This window comes from Crocodylus siamensis, chromosome 2 (genome assembly GCF_052110815.1).
Source record: "Crocodylus siamensis isolate JL-2025a chromosome 2, ASM5211081v1, whole genome shotgun sequence".
NCBI lineage: Eukaryota > Metazoa > Chordata > Crocodylia > Crocodylidae > Crocodylus > Crocodylus siamensis.
In genome coordinates this window covers 250,788,780-250,806,077 of record NC_143396.1, presented here as the reverse complement: position 1 = coordinate 250,806,077, position 17,298 = coordinate 250,788,780, and the positions used below count along the sequence as shown (strand labels likewise).

The window sequence follows — 17,298 nt, the reverse complement described above, 5'->3', positions numbered from 1 at the left end:
CGTAGCTATTCACATATAGCAATATCCACAATGTTTTTGTCAGGTTTGAAAATGGCAACAAATATGAAATTAAAACACACCCTACATTATTTCTTTTACTTAATCTTATGTGGTTTTAAACTTAACACTACTTAATACTTGCTGAACCATTAGTTTTATGAGTTTTCATTAGCTGAAGAATGTTATTAGTCCCTTTTATAATTCAGCTATTGAAATGATAGGAATATTTCTCTAATACTTTAGAGCTTCTCACTGTATTAAAAAAATAGAAACAAAAATATAGAAAGAAAACTTTGCATTTGCTTAACATTTCCCTGTAAACTGTTTATAGTGATTTTTTTTTCTAACCTTGGTTTTCTTGGCTTTCATTTGTACTTTTCCAAGCAAAACAAACACTGAAGGCTCTGGTTTATTCGCAGTAACTTCAAGTAAGCACTTTATGGCTTTACTGTGATTTTGACAGAATGAATCAACAAGTGCTTGCTGAATAGGAGTGATGTTAAAGGATACTGAAAATAAGAAAAAATATATCATAATAATTCTAATACCTTATTATTCCAAACTGCGTATTTCTAAATATAAGGCCCTCTATACACATTATAGATATTGTGCAAGTAACTGGTTAATTGTGTAGTTAACTGAGACCAGCTACACATGCAAAGTTCCTATTGTGCCATAAGAAGTCCAACCAACTGTGAAGTTAAACCTTAAAAACATGTACTAACTGTATAGGTGGTTGCTATGGAACTTTAATTTGCATGCGTAGCACGGTATCCCTTGAGGCTGAGACCCCCACCAGCCAACTGGGCTCACAGCTGCAGGGGTGCACCGTGCTCAGCCAGGGCTGGAAGTCCCACAGCTCCTGGCAGCTGTGGACTCTGGGTCCCACATGGCCCTATGGCTGCTGGGACCGAGTCCCATAACTACGGGCACTGGGTCCCAGCATCCGTGGGGTGACAATGATCTCCCAGCCCTGGGGATGCATGGTGTGCCACCATGTCTAAGAGACCACAGAAGCTGTAATCTCCCAGCTGCATGGTGCTCCACACACCCCCATGACTGGGAGACTGCAGTCATGCCCCATGGCTGGCAGGACCCAACACGGACCAGCTGTAGACTCTGGGTCCCAGCAGCTGTGAGGCACTGCTGTGATCTCCTAGCCTCAGGGGTGTGTGAAGCCCCCTGCAAGTGCTGTGATCTCCCAGCCACAGCTGCTGCATCTCCAAGCCACAGGGGAGCATGGGGTGCCCCCACAGCTGGAAGCCCCTCAGCTGAGTGGGCTTCCACCTATGGGAGCTAGCTTCTTGCTAGTGCAAGGGGAGCCTAGGATCAGGCTCCCCCTGCATCAGCAATACGGTGCAACAGGATCTAATGCATGATCCCACAATGGCACCTCCTGCCATTCACATGTGGCATGGCAGGAGGCATGATTGTGTGGATCATGCATTAAATCCCATCATGCCTTTATGCGCACTTGTAGAGGAACCCTAAAGGAATAAGCAAAAATCCATGGGTATCAAAAGGCTGTCTGCTTTAATGGCCACACCAAAACACAATGAAATCACAGAAGTGAACAGGGGAGAGAAGGGGAGAGTTCTGGCAGATATTACTTGGTAGCATGCTACAGATATATAGCACAACATGCATGGCCACACGTCCACAGCCCTCTGGCTGGAGCACAACAAAGGAAACCTCTCCAGTCAAGGGGTGACAGGAAACTGGTTCTTAGCTTCTCCCACCTGCAGGAAGCTTGTCAGCATGTAGGTTTGCTTGATCAGGATATGGGGCTCCTGCAAGCTGCTGGTGGGGGCAAGGGAGAACTAGACAATCTCCACTACTGAATCAGCCTTTGCAGGAGCTGCTGAAAACACTTAAAACATGAATACTATTCAGTTTAAAGTTGCTGGTACTTCAATAGCATTAGCAGCCTTTTAAAGCTCCCAGGTCACAGACAGCTCAGGCTCAGAGATGACTGCAGCAGTGGGTTCTCTCCAGTTTGGGGCTACCTATGAACTAGGAACTTTACAACAGCCCTTTAAAGCTCCTGGCTCACAGGCAGGCCCAGCCCCCTTACTGCCTGGCTATGCTTTAATGAAAAAGTCAGTCCAAGGCCACCTGCAACCCCCCTGTGGCAGCAAAAGCCTATCTGATGGACACTGCCACCACACTAACCTCATTCCCTTTGCCATCCCAGCTTTCAGGAAACCAGTTGCTTCTTGTCCCTCCCTCCCCTTGGATGGGGAAATGAGAGTGAAGTACTGTGGAATACAGGAGGTCTCAGACCTGTACACACAATAAATATGTGGCAAAAAAGCTTCTTGTGAAAAAATGTTGCTGTTTAAAACAGCCATCTTTTACCTCAGATCCCCCATTTTTGTGCCTAATTGGCCATTTATTTAGCAGGGAAAATATTATGAACACATTTGATTTCTGTCCCACTAAACTTGCACGTAAGGTCTGACAAATGTAGGCTGCTGATACACATGCTTAGGGATGGGGATGAGGGTGTTTTAATTAGAGTGGTTCCTAGACAGCTGCTCTAATTAAAATGGCTCACTGTCATGTGTGTTAAGTCCCAACATATTTCAAAACAGCTGTGAAACACTTTTTCTTAAGCTCATTTGATAAGGTTTAGATAAAGCGCCCCCCCCGGCCATTTTGAAATGTGCAGGGGCTTAATACACATGACAGTGAGATGACACTGGAGCATTCTAATTAAAATTTGAACAAGCTTGTCTGTAGGCACCTGTAATATCTGCCGGAGCCCAGAGAGGGAAAACATTTTAATTCTTTCCTGTGAAAGTCTTAAGTACAAACTGAGTAAGCAGCAAAGTTAGAATCAAACTCTAGACATTTGCCAACCAAATCTCTTGTCCCCACTGCTCCCATACCCCGACTTCCAAACAATACATTAAAATGGCTTTATTTGAAAGTTCACCAAAGGCGCAGGTGAAAATGAAATGCAATAAAGTTAATATTAAAACTTGATCTTTGTAACTTAGCAATGGCTTTACAAATAACAGTTCTACATAATTACAAAACATTACGACAAATTCTGCTCAGGACTCTGTTACCAATATTTAACATTAAAAGTACAAACATAAAAAGCATAAGCAAGAGTAAGTGAAAGACTTGTAAATAGTGCAAACAACGGCGATGTTCCTTTAAATAATTTATAAAAGTTCTATGGTGTATAGTGAGTGCATAAACATATTCCTTCTGTAAAGGTTCAGATACTCTGGTTTATAAAAGATGTAGGCACAAAGACATACTTTACCTTCACCCATCTCAGCCACCTGGCGAATGCTGAAACTTGCAAGGTCATATCGCTTTAACTCAAGTAAATACTGTCCCCTGGAACAGAATATATTTTGTTGGATGCCATTTGCTCATTGTAAACTTTTTCAAGCAGAAACTTCTTTTTAATGAGGACTTTAAAAATATAAATCTTGCAAGAACAAAAGTCTGAAACTTGTCACGAGAATCATGTCTTCAAAGGAGTTTTCTCTATTTGTTCCTATTGTACATACCTGTTTGGTTTTAATTTTTTCACTATCACCAAGGAACTTTAAATATGTATACCTAATTGAACTATGTGACATGGAAAACACACACACATTTAATCTGGGCTCTGCAGCTAACAACACGTTCCCTGCACTCTGTTATTTTGCTACCAAATGGTACTAAGCAAATTCTACCTGATTTGGAAGGTGAAACTAGTTTCTCTGCCTTCCCATTCATCACCACCAAAAGTGAAAGTTCTTCAGCCTAATCTATCCTACAGAGAAACTTGTGCAACTTGTCTATCATCACTATGGTATTACAAGGGTAAATGACTGGAATTTGGTAAATTCTTATTCCAGTGCACTAGAAGTAATAATGTCTCACCCAGTGCCTATTAGCTGTGTTGGCTTCATAGCACTGGCAAAAGTAAAAAGCATTAAAAACTTTTTGTCCCTTTCAGTGCACACAAGGATATATTGACTTAACATAGTGGAATTTTTAATCCATTCACTATGTAAAGTACATCCATGTTAAATCCTTAATGAGGGTTTTAACTAGGGTGACTATATGTCCAGGATTGGCTGGGACCGTCCGAGATTTCAGAAGCTGTCTCGGCATCTGGGTTTCGGAAAAAACTGAAGCAAAAGTCCTGGTGCAAACCCTCCCACACATACCTGGCTCCTGATTCAAAAGCCAGGCATGTGGGGGCAGATTCACACCAATCCAGGACTTTTGCTTCAGTTTTCTCCAGAGAGCCCAGCTAACGGGCTGCTCCCTGATCTGGATTCTCCTGGGCTGTGAGCAGAGTAACTTGCATAGTACAGTCAGTGTAGGGGGATGGGAGGGAAGGAGCTGCAGAGTCATTTGTGCATGCGTGTGCACGCTGCACTGTCCTACCCAGCCCCAATTTTGGGAGCCACAGTGTTTGGGGGAAGGGTTGTGTGCACCCCACATCCCAGATTTCTGTCAAATTATTATGGTCACCCTAGTTTTTACTGATGCATAGTACATGGAATCAGTCATCTCTGCAATTAGATTAAATGAAAAAGACATGCCCTCACTTGATTAACATTTCCTACAGTTTATCTGGGTCCAGTAAAATGAAGAAGGGCACAAAAAATATCTCTTTGACTTGATAAAGGTTGCAACATTTTATCTAGTTTGGAAAGAGTGGAATTGACAGAATTTAGGTGATTACTAAAATATATATCTTTTTGCAGATGTGAAGAACCATATGGATTCACAAAGTGGCATACCATTTTTCATATAATCCTGGAAGTCCAGTCCAGCCAATGTACAGTTTCTCAAAATGCACATGCACATGAGAGCCAGAACTGAAGACTATGAAACAGTACGCCAGCTACTGGCAAGTCTTAAACAGCTTGGATAACCTTCCCACCTCCTTAACTGTGCAGCAAGCTAATAAGTACTACTTTCAAGAACAAAGTAAAAAGATCACATCTGGTTTTTGAGACTACAAAAAGATAGGGAAGAAGGAAGATGAGGAAGTGATGGTGGATTGCTGAGAAGGAGCAAAAACTTGCAGGGTACTGGAAAGGTTATAAAATAGGAAGAATGAGCAGAGGTAAGATGCTTAATGAAGTTTTTTTTTCTTCAGAGGAGAAACAGATTTAGGGAGAAAAAAAAGGGACTTTTAGAATAATGGACCCACTAAAGAGGCCAGGCAAAGATCAAATCTGAAGTATTTAGCCATTTAGCTTCCATGAAGTCAGTTTCAGGCCTAGGCAGGTATAGAATCAGCCCTTCATACTTGTTCCATTATGGGGATACTCCAGAAAGGTCAATATCTGTCTGGTCCATTCAAAGCACATATTTAAATTATGAATTTTAGAAGAATTTAGGTTTGCCCTATTGTCAGTGTTCTCATCCACCCCTCTTTCCCAAGCCCCTTCAGACCCTTTGTTTTGCAGTATGCTGCATGCCATGTCAGATCCTTCTCTCCATCTTAGTGATTACAGCATTTTAATAATCACTAAAAGTATTATTCAAATATCACACTTTGTGTATTTTTCTTCAATGAAGCACATTCACAATATCTGCAATATTAATATACCTACTAATAAAGCCGATTGTAAATGACAATAGTTGTGAAATGGGATATTTTTAAGTCCAGAGAACTTTTTCCTACCTTGTTATCCATAAATGGGAGTCATTTGGGTAAAGATGAATGGCTCGATTTATATCCTTTAATGCTAACTGTACATCATGAACCTGTTATTTACCAAAAAAAAAGCTTGTTACTCATCCTTACATCTGAAATTAATTTATTTACCACTGCAGTAACTGCAGTTCTTCAGGAAGAGATGGGCACATGGATCAAATTCACAGCGCTCATGCGCTCTCTACAGAAGAGAACAGGACATTTTTACCAGCAGTATTCTATAGGAAATGTTCATGTGATCTGTGCACCTGTGATCTCCCCTTCCTGAAGCCATAAAGAGCTGTCCCAACCACCAAGCAGTTACTTTGCCTGATGAGAATCTGTTGAAGCAAGCTGTTGAGGAAGCCTGACTGCTAGTGGAAAAGGCTCTAATAAGAATTGGTAGAACTGATGCAGTCACTAATCAGCTTTGATCTCTACACTAAAACTAGGTTCCCTTTAGATCTACTATGAGGGGAAACAAAGAGCAAATTTATCCCTCTATCTTGCCAGGCAGCAACATGTTCTACCAATTCTTATTACAGCCTTTTCCACTTGCAGTCTGGCTGCCTCAACACCTTGCTTTAACAGATTGGGTGCTATACGTAAAATGGCAGACACTTCATAAAACATTCCACATATTATGTAGAACATTTTTATGGCTAGTTTGTATGGTGCCTTAAAGGCTAGGGACAGAAATTACACACAAACTGGTTTAAGGGATCAGAAACTGGTTTAAACCTGTAACAGAATAGAAGCTCACTGCACATAAACCAATTTCAAAATGGCTGAAACTGGTTTAAGAAAAACCTAATTGAGTGTAGTATCAGATTTAAGTTATTTGGGTCAAACCGGTTTATGAAATTGTTGTTCCAGACAACTTCCTGGTTCAACTTAAATCACAGTCCCCCAGCATGCTTTGCAGCCCTGCCTTGGGCTGTGCTGTCTGCTCCAGCAGAGCAGGGCTGGCCCTGCCCCTCTGATCCCTAACAAGAGCAGTGACAGCTGGCTGACAAAGGGGGGGCGGCAGGCCCAGCTGGGGATGCAGCCCAGTCATGGGGGAAGGGGGAGAGGAGAACTGCTCTCCCCAAACAAACCCCGGCTGCAGTCTGGGGCCAGGGAAGGAGGGTTAAACACCCCTTCCCTCATTCAAACTTACTGCTGACTGCAACTGTGGACTACAAATCCCAGAGGCACCTAGAAGCAGAGAGCCATGCTCTAGCACCCCCCCAGCTTCTGGCCTGAGCCACTGCAGGCATGTGGCTGTATTTCCTGAATCAAAGGTAAATGTCTGGCCATTTTTCTCAATTTAAGCTCTGCAGCTGAGACTAACCTGCAAAGACTGAATCAATTCAGCCTTGGAATTATTGACCATCTGTACTTAACCAAATTGTACATGTTGCAAGCACTGACACATAGCTGACTGTTGGTCCTGGGACCAGGACTACCCAGGGGTCTGGAACCAGCTTTCAATCAGCTGATCATTGGCCCCAGACCAAGGCTGGGACGGGGAGCGAGAGAAGGAGGAAACTGAAGGGCTTTCCCGCTAAGAATTTTAAACCCCACATGCCAAGCACAGAGGATCAAAGGCTTCTTGCAGAGTTTAAAGTCCCCAGTGGGGGAAATTCTTTGGCTCCCCGATGCCCAGCAGCTGCCCAGCCAGAGCTCCTGGATAGAGGTGCATCCATACATTGGTCTGATATTGGATCGGCACTTATATAAAGAAAATTGACTGCATGAGGAATCAGCTTTTTTTTTGCCTGATATGGGCGATAAATTGGCCAATAAATGCCCCTTGCAGCCACAGCACAGCACATAGGCAGCAAAGAGCACAGCCCAGGACCATGGAGAGCTGCATCCAGCTCATAAGTCTGTTGTGGTGAAAGGGGAAGGAGGTAAGTGGTATGGGGAAGGGGGCAGATTGAGGCCCCTGCAGTGAAGGAGGGCGTGGGGCTAGGGCAGGGGCTGTCCAGCTCGTGTGGGGTGGAGTGTGGGGACAGAACCATAGTTTGTTTGGGGGCTGTGGGGGTGGGGGGGCTCTGCCGCTGCGCACACCCTGGGAGGGCATGGCGGGGGTGTGCCCCTGGATCTGCATGGGGCAGGGTAGGCTGGGACTGGGGCTGGGCCGGGCTGAGCTTGGGGCAGATGGCAGTACTTGGAGGGATGGCTGAGGGGGCTACGGTTAATTTTGGGGTGGCTGCAGCCCCCTCGCAACCCCCTTCCCAGCGCCACCACTGTCCGCCCTGAACACAGCTCAGCCCAGCCCCTGCTGAGAAGAGCCCCGTGCAGCCCCAGCCCACAGTGGCAGCCTGCCCTACCCCATGCGCAGATCCAGGGGGCACATGCCCCCCATGCCCTCCCAGGGTATGCGCAGTGGCAGGAGCTGCCTCCCCCCACGGCTCCTAGACAAGCCATGACTCAGTCCTGGGCCCTGCTCTGACTAAGCAATGTCTGTCCCAGCCCCTGCCCAAGCCCCATTCCCTCCCTCACCACGGGGGCCTCAATCTGACCCTCCCATGCCCCTTCCCTCCCTCCTACCCTTCCACCACAACAGATTTACCAGCTGGACACTGCTCTTCAAACTGCTGGGCTGTGTATCGGAAATTGGATTGGTATTGCTGATACGCCTCCTTAAAAACTGGCTATTGGTATCAACCTAAAAAATCTCTATCAATGCACCCCTACTCCTGGGTGTGGAGTTTTGACAATCAGCTGATTGTTGGCTTTGGTCCAATTTGCTAATCCAGGAGGAGCCTGGGATTATGGTCTCAAATTCCCCTTATATTGGATAGTAGCAATGATGTGGCCAGGATCTGATTCCTTAATCCAAATTCATGCTTTCTGCCATACACATGACATGGGAAGAGGCACAATTGTTGGGATTAGGGATAAAATTGCATTGTACCATTAAATGAATGTGTACCAGAGCCTTAAAAACATGCATGGCCTAGCAGGAAAAAGAGCACTGGGCAGTGGAGCATTTATGGGCAAAAAGTTTAGGATGAGATCTCATTATCCTATCCACAGGAAATAAGGAAATCAAGATTACTTATCTCCACTTACCTCACTTATTCTATGGCCACTAAAAATGTTGTTTTCATTTATAAGTAGAGAACTAAACAAGACGACTTCGGCTCAAACAATGGTTCCAACAAAAACGAGAACATTAAATTCAAAAGTTAAAGTGGTGACACCTTACTTATTGGTGGAAAAAACTAATCCATGTCTTTCAAAAACAAACTACCAGTTGTTTAATGGATAAAAACAGAAGTACCCTGGACATGTAAATGACATGGTGAAAAGACTGTTCTATAAACTTTAATAAAAGTTTAAAAACTGAACTAATTGTTAATATCAACAAATAGTCCAAAATCATACAAACTAAAGAATACACTGGATCACAGTTTCTCCTGTCATATGGAGTCACAAAGGTACATAGGGCCATGGGTCCAGCATTCTGAGGCACCTCTTTAATGAAGTGTAAAGATGGTTCTGTGATTGGGCTATTTGCAGACAAATCATCCGGAAATTTTCTTACAGAAGGAAGACTCTTGATGCTCGGACTTTGCAGATTAATTCAGGCCATCAGTTGGAATGGTATCAGATTTGATTCCTTGAGGTTGATTTTCAGATACAGTAAAGGTAATAGGTATAGAAATAGTTTCACTGATATTACAACCTAGAATTTTAGTTTCTTTCAAATTAAACAATTGTCCAGGAAAGGGTAGTCACAGAATCTTTGTTTTAGAAATGAATAGTTTTACTGTCAGTGCTGTAGATTTTTGAGACGCCCTTTAGGTACATGAGTCTGTAGTTTGAATGCATGGATACTATATGAGTCATCTGTTAGAAAACTATCAGGCACAGTACGAGTACTGGTGGTTTATAGTTTAGATCAGGGGTTGACAACATACATCTGACAAGCCAGATCTGGCTGGCGGAGCTGGGGGAGTGGGAGGGGACTTCAGCCACATGGCAGACAGGTAGTGGTGAAAAGTGTAGGCAATGGCATGGCAGAGGAGAGTGTTATATACACCCCAACTCCAGCAGCAGTGGCACAAGTAGGGTTGGAAGCAGCCCACACTCGGAGCTAAGCTCCGTTAAAGCATCCCCCTGCTACAAAATTTAAAAAATAAACTAGGTATAAAAAACCTCTAGTTTAGATAACAACAAAGACATATTATTATTAGGAAATTTCAGTCAGACACTATTATGGAGAACTTCTGCACAAGGAAGAATGTCAGGTCCTGACTGTTTTACCTCTCATGTACATTTCTTGAATGCTTTACATACTATCTTAGGCAAGGAAAGAAATATGACTTTCTCCTAAGCAATAAAGATATTTATTAAGTCCCCCAGTGAGTGGAATTATGCCACCACAAAATGGACAAGCTTTAAAATCTGGAGATCTTAGTTCAGCCACTGAAGACTGAAAACTCTGGTAATGCCAGTATAATGTTAACTTTCCAATTTTTCTTTTTCTTCCAATGGAATACTAAAATGAAACATTATCAATAACAGTAAAAATACAGTAACAACAATAAGCCCCCCAGTATCTATCTATCTAAACACTAGTACAAGTGTTCCAACTCTCTGCCAGAAAGTGGTCAGAGGAAAGTGGAAGTCTGAGCAGTCCCTCTCTTCATGCTCACAGGAGAGGGAGTGGCAGGGGGTACAAATACCTCAATTAACACAGCCAGAATAAACCACTTGGAATTCCTTTGTACTGGGTGCAGGCGCACAGTGTGTAGAATCTATATACAATGACACTTAAAGAAGAACCTGAAATTTCCATTTTATGGGAAGTTTAAACATTCTGAAATACGATTTCACTCCCACTGGAAGTAAACACAATTATTTCCTGAAAAAAATCAGTTTTTAGAAAGTTTACACTTTAAAATTTAGTTTTGGAATTAAATTTCTTTTCAATCCATTTTCCTATAACACAAATAGAAGATATTTTGATCTAGAAAAGACAAGGTGTTTTGATTCAATACTCAGAAGTTTCCAATTATTTGAAGAATAAAAAAATAAATAATGTAAAATTTGATCATGTGAATAATATAATATAAATAATGTAATAGAATATAAATAATGTAATATAATATAAATAATGTATTTGAAATATTCTATTTTACATTACATATCAGTAACAGTACATAATATGCATCATTGCAAATGGCTCCAGCGAAGTCACAGGACTACTCAGAGCATATAAAAGTTAAGCGTGTACTTTAATTCTGTTCAGGACCATCACCTAAATATCTAAATATCTATTAAAATGTTCTGTAACAACTATAAAATGTAAATAAAGTATGGTTAAAGTGCTAAACAAAAACAAAAGTCATATAATACCTTATGATATGCTTGAGCTCTACATACATAAGGTCTCATGTTTGTAGGATCAACTTCAATTGCATTGGAAAATTGTCGAATAGCTTCATAATAATGATCCAGGTGCCACAGTAATATAAGGCCAATATTTATGTAAGCCAAGGAAAAACCCCTAGAAACAGAATATAGTCTTATTATTCATTGTGTCATGAGATAAAATAATATTATATAAACTATTGTTCAGTACATGTTTCATGTACTGTTTTTATAAGGCTATAAAATACCTCTAGGCAGTCAAAACACTGAATCACATATTTGTATGCACAATTTCCATTAAATGCATTGGTTACCTTTTGAGTTCTCCTAAATATTGATACCTATATATGCAGAGTTAGTGGTTTTCCCAAATATTAGCTTTCCCAATTTAGTTAGTGTTTATAATAAATTCTCAGGTATATAAGCTTATTTTCATCAGTATTCTGTGATTTCCTCCTGGATCCCTATGTATCTGGCTTCAAAACTGAAATCAGTATACAAGCTGAATTAGTCTCCTTGACTGATGATTTTTCAGTTAATTCTATTAGAGATGCATATGGGGGTGTTGGTTGTAGCCATGTTTTCTAAGGACGTAAGCAAATAAGATTCGCTGGGTAAATGTGATATCTTTTATGGCTAGGGACAAGCATTCAAAAAGCCGGAGCCTAAATTGATTCAATTTTTGCAGGTTAGTCTAACCTGGCTAGGCTGAACCAATTTGTAACAGTACAGATACTCCTTGTGGACTGGGGAAATGCAGGCACGTGCCTGCTGCAGGGAAGTTGTGCTGGTGGAGGATCATGGCCAGACTGGGTTGGACTGGCCAGAGAGGGGTTTAATTCCCCACTCCCTGTCCCACTGGCAGAGACCCAAGCCAGGTTTGCCAGACGCTCCCCCCGCACTGCTGGAGTGGTGGGCTGGCATGGCCCCTGAGGCAGAGGGGACAGGGAGGGGGTTATTGCCCCCTCTACTTCCACTGCCCCTGGGAGACCACAGCTCTGCCCGCCCCAACCACCACTTGCTCCCTGCTTGGGGTAAGTGGCAGAATAAGCCCCCTTCCCAGGATGCTGGAGGGAGGGAGAATAACCCCTGTCCCTGCCCCCCATCTAACGGGCCCTGCCAACCAGCTTCTGCCCATGCCCCCACCCATCTGCTGCAGCGCCAAGGGGGCAGGGCCCCTTATGGGGGTCAGAAGCCCTTGTCATTGTGTCAGGGAGCGTGAACCCCATCCTGGCAGGGGGGCAATGCTAGGGGGCAGTCAGAGCTGCGGCAGACTGTGTGAGGCAACATCGGGGCTTGGAGCGGGCCAGAGCCCTCCAAGCTGCCACCGCCCAGCTTTCCTCGCCCCACAACATAGCTCCCCACCATTGCTGCCATTTGCTCTGTGCCCAGGGCAAGCAGCGGAATAAGCCCTCTCCTGCCCCCTTCCTCTGACATCCAGCAGAGGGGGCTTATTTCACCACTTGCTCCAGGCACAGAGCAAGCAGCAGCAGCCGCTGAGGCAGGCAGACCCTACCCTGGGAGCAGATGAGAAAAATAACTCTGCTCTCTGTCCCCTGCGTAGGGGGCCCTGCTGGACAGCTTCTAGGCCTGCCTCCATCCGATGCTGAAGCAGTGATGGGGGAGCGACAGTGACAGGGGCAGCAGCCCCGGTCATGGTTTCCTCTTCCTGGCAGGGGACCGCACTACAGGGCAAGGAAAGCTGCTTTCATGGATCATGGCGGCAATGGCTTGAAGGACCCTGGCCCCCTCCAAGCCCCAGTGCTAATACACAGTCTGCAGCAGCTGTGCCCACACTGCAGCAGGGCCCCTCCGTCGGGAAGGGGATTACATTCCCCAACACTATGACAGGGGCTGCTGCCCCCATAAAGGGCCCTGCCCCCTCACTGCTGCAGCAGCCAGGTGGGGGCATGGCCAGACACCAGCTGGCAGGGCTCCTTAGGCAGAAAGTAGGGACGAGGGTTATTCTCCCTCCCTCCAGCATCTGAGGGAGGGGGCTTATTCGGTCATTTGCCCCAAGCAGGGAGCAAGTGGCAGCAGCAGTTGGGCTGGGCAGACCCAGATGTTGTCCCCTGGGGGTAGTGGGGGTAGAGGGGGAAATAACACCCCTCCCTGCCTCCTCTGCCTCAGGAGCCATGCTGGCCTGCCACTGCAGTAGCAAGGGAGGGGGAAGCACCAACAGACCCAACTCAGGTTCTTGCCAGTGGAACAGGGAGAGGGTAATTAAACCCTTCTCTGTCCAGACCCCCGCCCCTGCCTGTCCCTACTTGTCCCTGCTCAGCTGAGGAGCAGAGGGGCAGAGTCAGCCCTGCTCCACTGGAGCAGAGCCCTGCCCAGAGAGCATGCCAAGATGCTGGGGGCCTCCGTTTAACTTAAACAAGGAAGGGGTCTGGAGCAGACACTGCATAAACCAGTTTGACCCAAATCAGTTAAATCTGATACTACATTCAACTAGGTTTCTCTCTCAAACCAGTTTTGGCCATTTTGAAACTGGTTTATGTGTACCGAACATCTGTTCTGTTGCAGGCTTAAACCAGTTTCTGATCACTTAAACCAGTTTGTGTGTAATGTCTGTCCCTAGCTTATTAGACCAACAGTATAGTTGAAAAATTGTTCTTTACAAGCTTTCAAGCACAAGCACCCTTTGTGCCCAAATGCTTGCAAAGGACAATTTTTCCAAGTATTCAGTTGGTCTAATAAAAGATATCACATTTACCCCAAGAACCTTGTCTGCCAGAGATGGTTAAGGGCACTTTTCAGTGGCACTGCATCATTGTTTTAAGAAAATTTTAAAGTATGGCTTTGGGCAATTCCTTCCTATCCAAAAGCCAACGTACATATGACCTATGTATTCAATTTTCTGAACTTCCTGTTAAATAAGTATATAGCACCACAAGATTAAATGCTTAATCACTGTAAGATGCATTTACACATGGATCTGTTGCAAATTTTTGATTTGTTAAAACTAAATGTTTAGGGGGAAAAAAGTCTCAGATTTCCCTCAGGACCCTCCTTGGTTGTCTGCCGTCTCCTGGAAAGCTGTGAGGGAGCCCGAGTTCATCACACAGATTTGCCTGGAAACTGCTAGAACCAAATAGATGCACCACGTTAGTGTAACTGGGGGCGCAGGGGGGAGGGGGAAAAGGAGGGGAAAATAATCTGTTGAGAGTGGGATTGAGGAGGAAAAAAGATAATTTTATGGGATACTTGCATTTGGCTTACAATTTTGCTCCAAAATTAAGCTGGATTTAAGTGGTTGTATGCCAGAACAGAATAAAATGAAAGCAAATAAATCTTCTGGGAGCAGACAGAAATCCTGCCTCTCGGTCTCTGCTTTCAGGGTCTGAGGTTCTGGTGCAGCTCTACCAAGTTAGGTTATCCTTGCCACACAGCCAGCAGTCTGGAAGCCCTGTAGGCTTTTTTACTCTCTGCCATGGAACTGGATGCCTATTATCCCTGGTAGAGACATGCACAGAATGAAGTGTTTAATTCTGTTCATGTTCCACTCTAAAAAGCCTTCCTCCTCCCATATTTTTCCCCTTATATTTTATTCACTTCCTAACAGAAACAAATTAAATCCTACTTCTTCCCATATCAGGGATAGATTTTTAAATAAGTAAACAAACTATTCCCCCCCAGCAATATTTTGATAGCTGGACAGATAGAAATGTACACAGCCTTCCACTCTTCCTCCACTTTAGACTGTATATAACATATTAAAAGTCTAGAGTTCACTCACTTGTCCAGAACTAGTACATCTTCAAAGTCGCATATTGCTAGTGACCAGCATGACTGTTCTGCATATAAGATCCCACGATGAAAGAAAGAACTAAGATTTTCAAAAGTATCATTGAGGAGCACTGGGGGAGGGAAATGTTTTAAAATTTTAAGTTTGGCGATATTGGCATTTATTGGTGTTTACTATACAGCTCATCTGTACATTAATTTCATTCCAGATTTGTATTATATAAAATATCATAAACCAGTGCAATCACAATACAAAGACATTTGTTTGTGTACTTTAAAACTAAGGTATGAATAAAATGGAATAAATACATAAAATGACATAGCTGAAATTCCTTATGTCTATTCAAATCATTAAAATAAATGAAGCGAGCATAATAAAACAATGAAAAAATAACTGAAAAGGTCTATAAGCAGTTGCAATAAGAGCCAGTGTCTAATGTTAACAATGAATTAATTAATATAGATGAAAAGGAAGAAGTTATCAGAAAACACTAAATGACTGGGGCATTTTTCAATTTGCACAATAGGAAATGGCCATGGTATCTCATTCTCCAGTGTGACAGCTGCTAGTGAATATTGACTTTTCTCTTTTTAATATGACAAGCCTATCAATTCATCAACATAAAAATTAAGAACAATACCAGAAACACTGAAATCCTGCAGAGCTCTCTTTGGATCAATCTTTCGTAGCATACAACCTCTGTAATAGAATGCTAACCAATTAAGGGGGTCTAGATGAATTGCAGCAGAGAAGTCTTCTGTGGCATTTTTATACTGCTGTTGTGTAGCATATGCTCTTCCTCGATATAACCTAGTATGGAAAAAATAATTTCTCTCTTACATAAATTTTTAAGTCTACTTAGAAATTTACACTGGGAAAACAAAGTCATATGAAGCTATATACAACATGAATACTTTCGTCAATTTTGCAAACTAATAGCCACTAAGGCTGTGCAAAATTTTGACAGACATTTTGTTTTAGAGGCGTTTCAAGCCATTTCGGCACCCAAAATACCAAATCCAAATCAAAATGGAAGGCCCTGAAACAGCTCCAAAATGAATCGGAAGGCTCCAAAATATTTCAGAAATGTTTTGGAGCATTTCAGAGTTTTGGAGCTGGGCTTGCAGTGAAACAAAAACTAAGAAGAGGGAGGGGAAAGGAGGTGGGGGAGGACTGCTCTGATATTGACATCTAGCTCCTGGTTCGATTCCCCAGCTCTCTGATTACTTCCCCCAGCTCTCTGATCATTTCCCCAGCTCTTCCCAGGGGACGCGGCCCCCGATCCGTGGGCAGGGTTTCAGCAGGCAGCCCACGCCAAGCGCCAGGAAGACTGCAGTGCTGCTGCTGGCCCCAGCCTGCAGCAGCAGCCTGCTGAAACCTGATACACAGATCCAGGAGCCCTCACAAGGCAGAGAGCAGCAGGCTTGCTCACCACTCTGCAGTGCTTCCCTGCCCCACGACCCAGTGTGACAGGGATCAGAGATCCGCACAAGGGTCTCCTTGCCTGCACGGAGGACAGGAGCCCTCCCCTGGACAAGCCACCCACAGCCCTATCCTGCTCCCTGATGGGGCCCTGCAGCTCCCGGCCCCATGCCCCGCCCAGCTGGGTAGGGCTGTGCAAACCTTCCCTGGCAGCCCATTTGAAACAGATTCAGAAGAGATTTGGCAGAGTCAAATCTCCGAAACAGATTCAGCCAAAATGAAACAGGACAGTAATCTGAAACACTGAAATGAATCGCTGTCCTCCAAAATGGCTAAATCCAAAACTTAATCAAAACATAGCCATTTCACACAGCCCTAATAGCCACCTCTCTCTCTTTTGCACCTCTGCAGGTGACTGCAGCTAGCCCCTCCACTCATGGCTCCTCACTCCTCTGGCACTAGCTAAGCTACAATATAATTGTGATAAACAAACCCAATTTATTGTTAAGTGTGCCACTGGCCTCCTCAAAGCCACTGGTGCTGCCTCCATGAATCTGGTGTAGGAGGGCCAGGCAGTGGTCTACAGAGGAACATCAAAGGAGGTGAATTTCTTCCTCTCTTTTTCAGTTGACAAAGCAACTCTGAATAATCCAAGACCTTCAAACTGATCCTTATGGGCAGATTACTGCACCTGCACAAACTCTGTTAAGTCAAGGATATTCTGCATAATGGACGAATGCACCTGCCTGGAGCCTCATTGATTAGAATGATTCTGTGTGAATGCAACAGTTCACTTGTGCAGAGCAGTTTTCAGGCTTTTGAAAGATATAGACTATGCCTCAATAATTAAAACAAAAATTAAGTTAAATAAAATTAGCAACATACTTAAGTGAGGTAAAATGCAGGATCACATGAAAAAAAAACTAGAAAATGATACTGTTGTGATTTTTTTTTATCAATACAAGTTGTGAAAAACGTGGTCTCTCCACTGCTACAGCAATAATATCCTATTAGTTACGGCTTAGTCCTGATAAGTTTCATTAAATTAAAATGGAGTCCTTTACTCCTATTTCTTTTTTACAATGTGTTATAA

At 43.6% G+C, this 17,298-nt stretch overlaps 1 protein-coding gene across 1 annotated transcript in view; it reads right to left on the bottom strand.

Annotated features, from left to right (window-relative positions):
* TTC6 (tetratricopeptide repeat domain 6) overlaps positions 1-17,298 on the bottom strand; it is a 136,090-nt gene that overhangs the window by 55,046 nt on the left and 63,746 nt on the right. Inside the window, exons 17-22 of the mRNA XM_090034981.1 lie at positions 15,424-15,593; positions 14,775-14,895; positions 11,021-11,171; positions 5,654-5,736; positions 3,278-3,354; positions 349-509 (exon numbers count right to left, since the gene is read on the bottom strand). Of these exons, the coding sequence (XP_089891107.1) occupies positions 349-509; positions 3,278-3,354; positions 5,654-5,736; positions 11,021-11,171; positions 14,775-14,895; positions 15,424-15,593 (763 nt within the window). The remainder of the gene's footprint in view (positions 1-348; positions 510-3,277; positions 3,355-5,653; positions 5,737-11,020; positions 11,172-14,774; positions 14,896-15,423; positions 15,594-17,298) is intronic.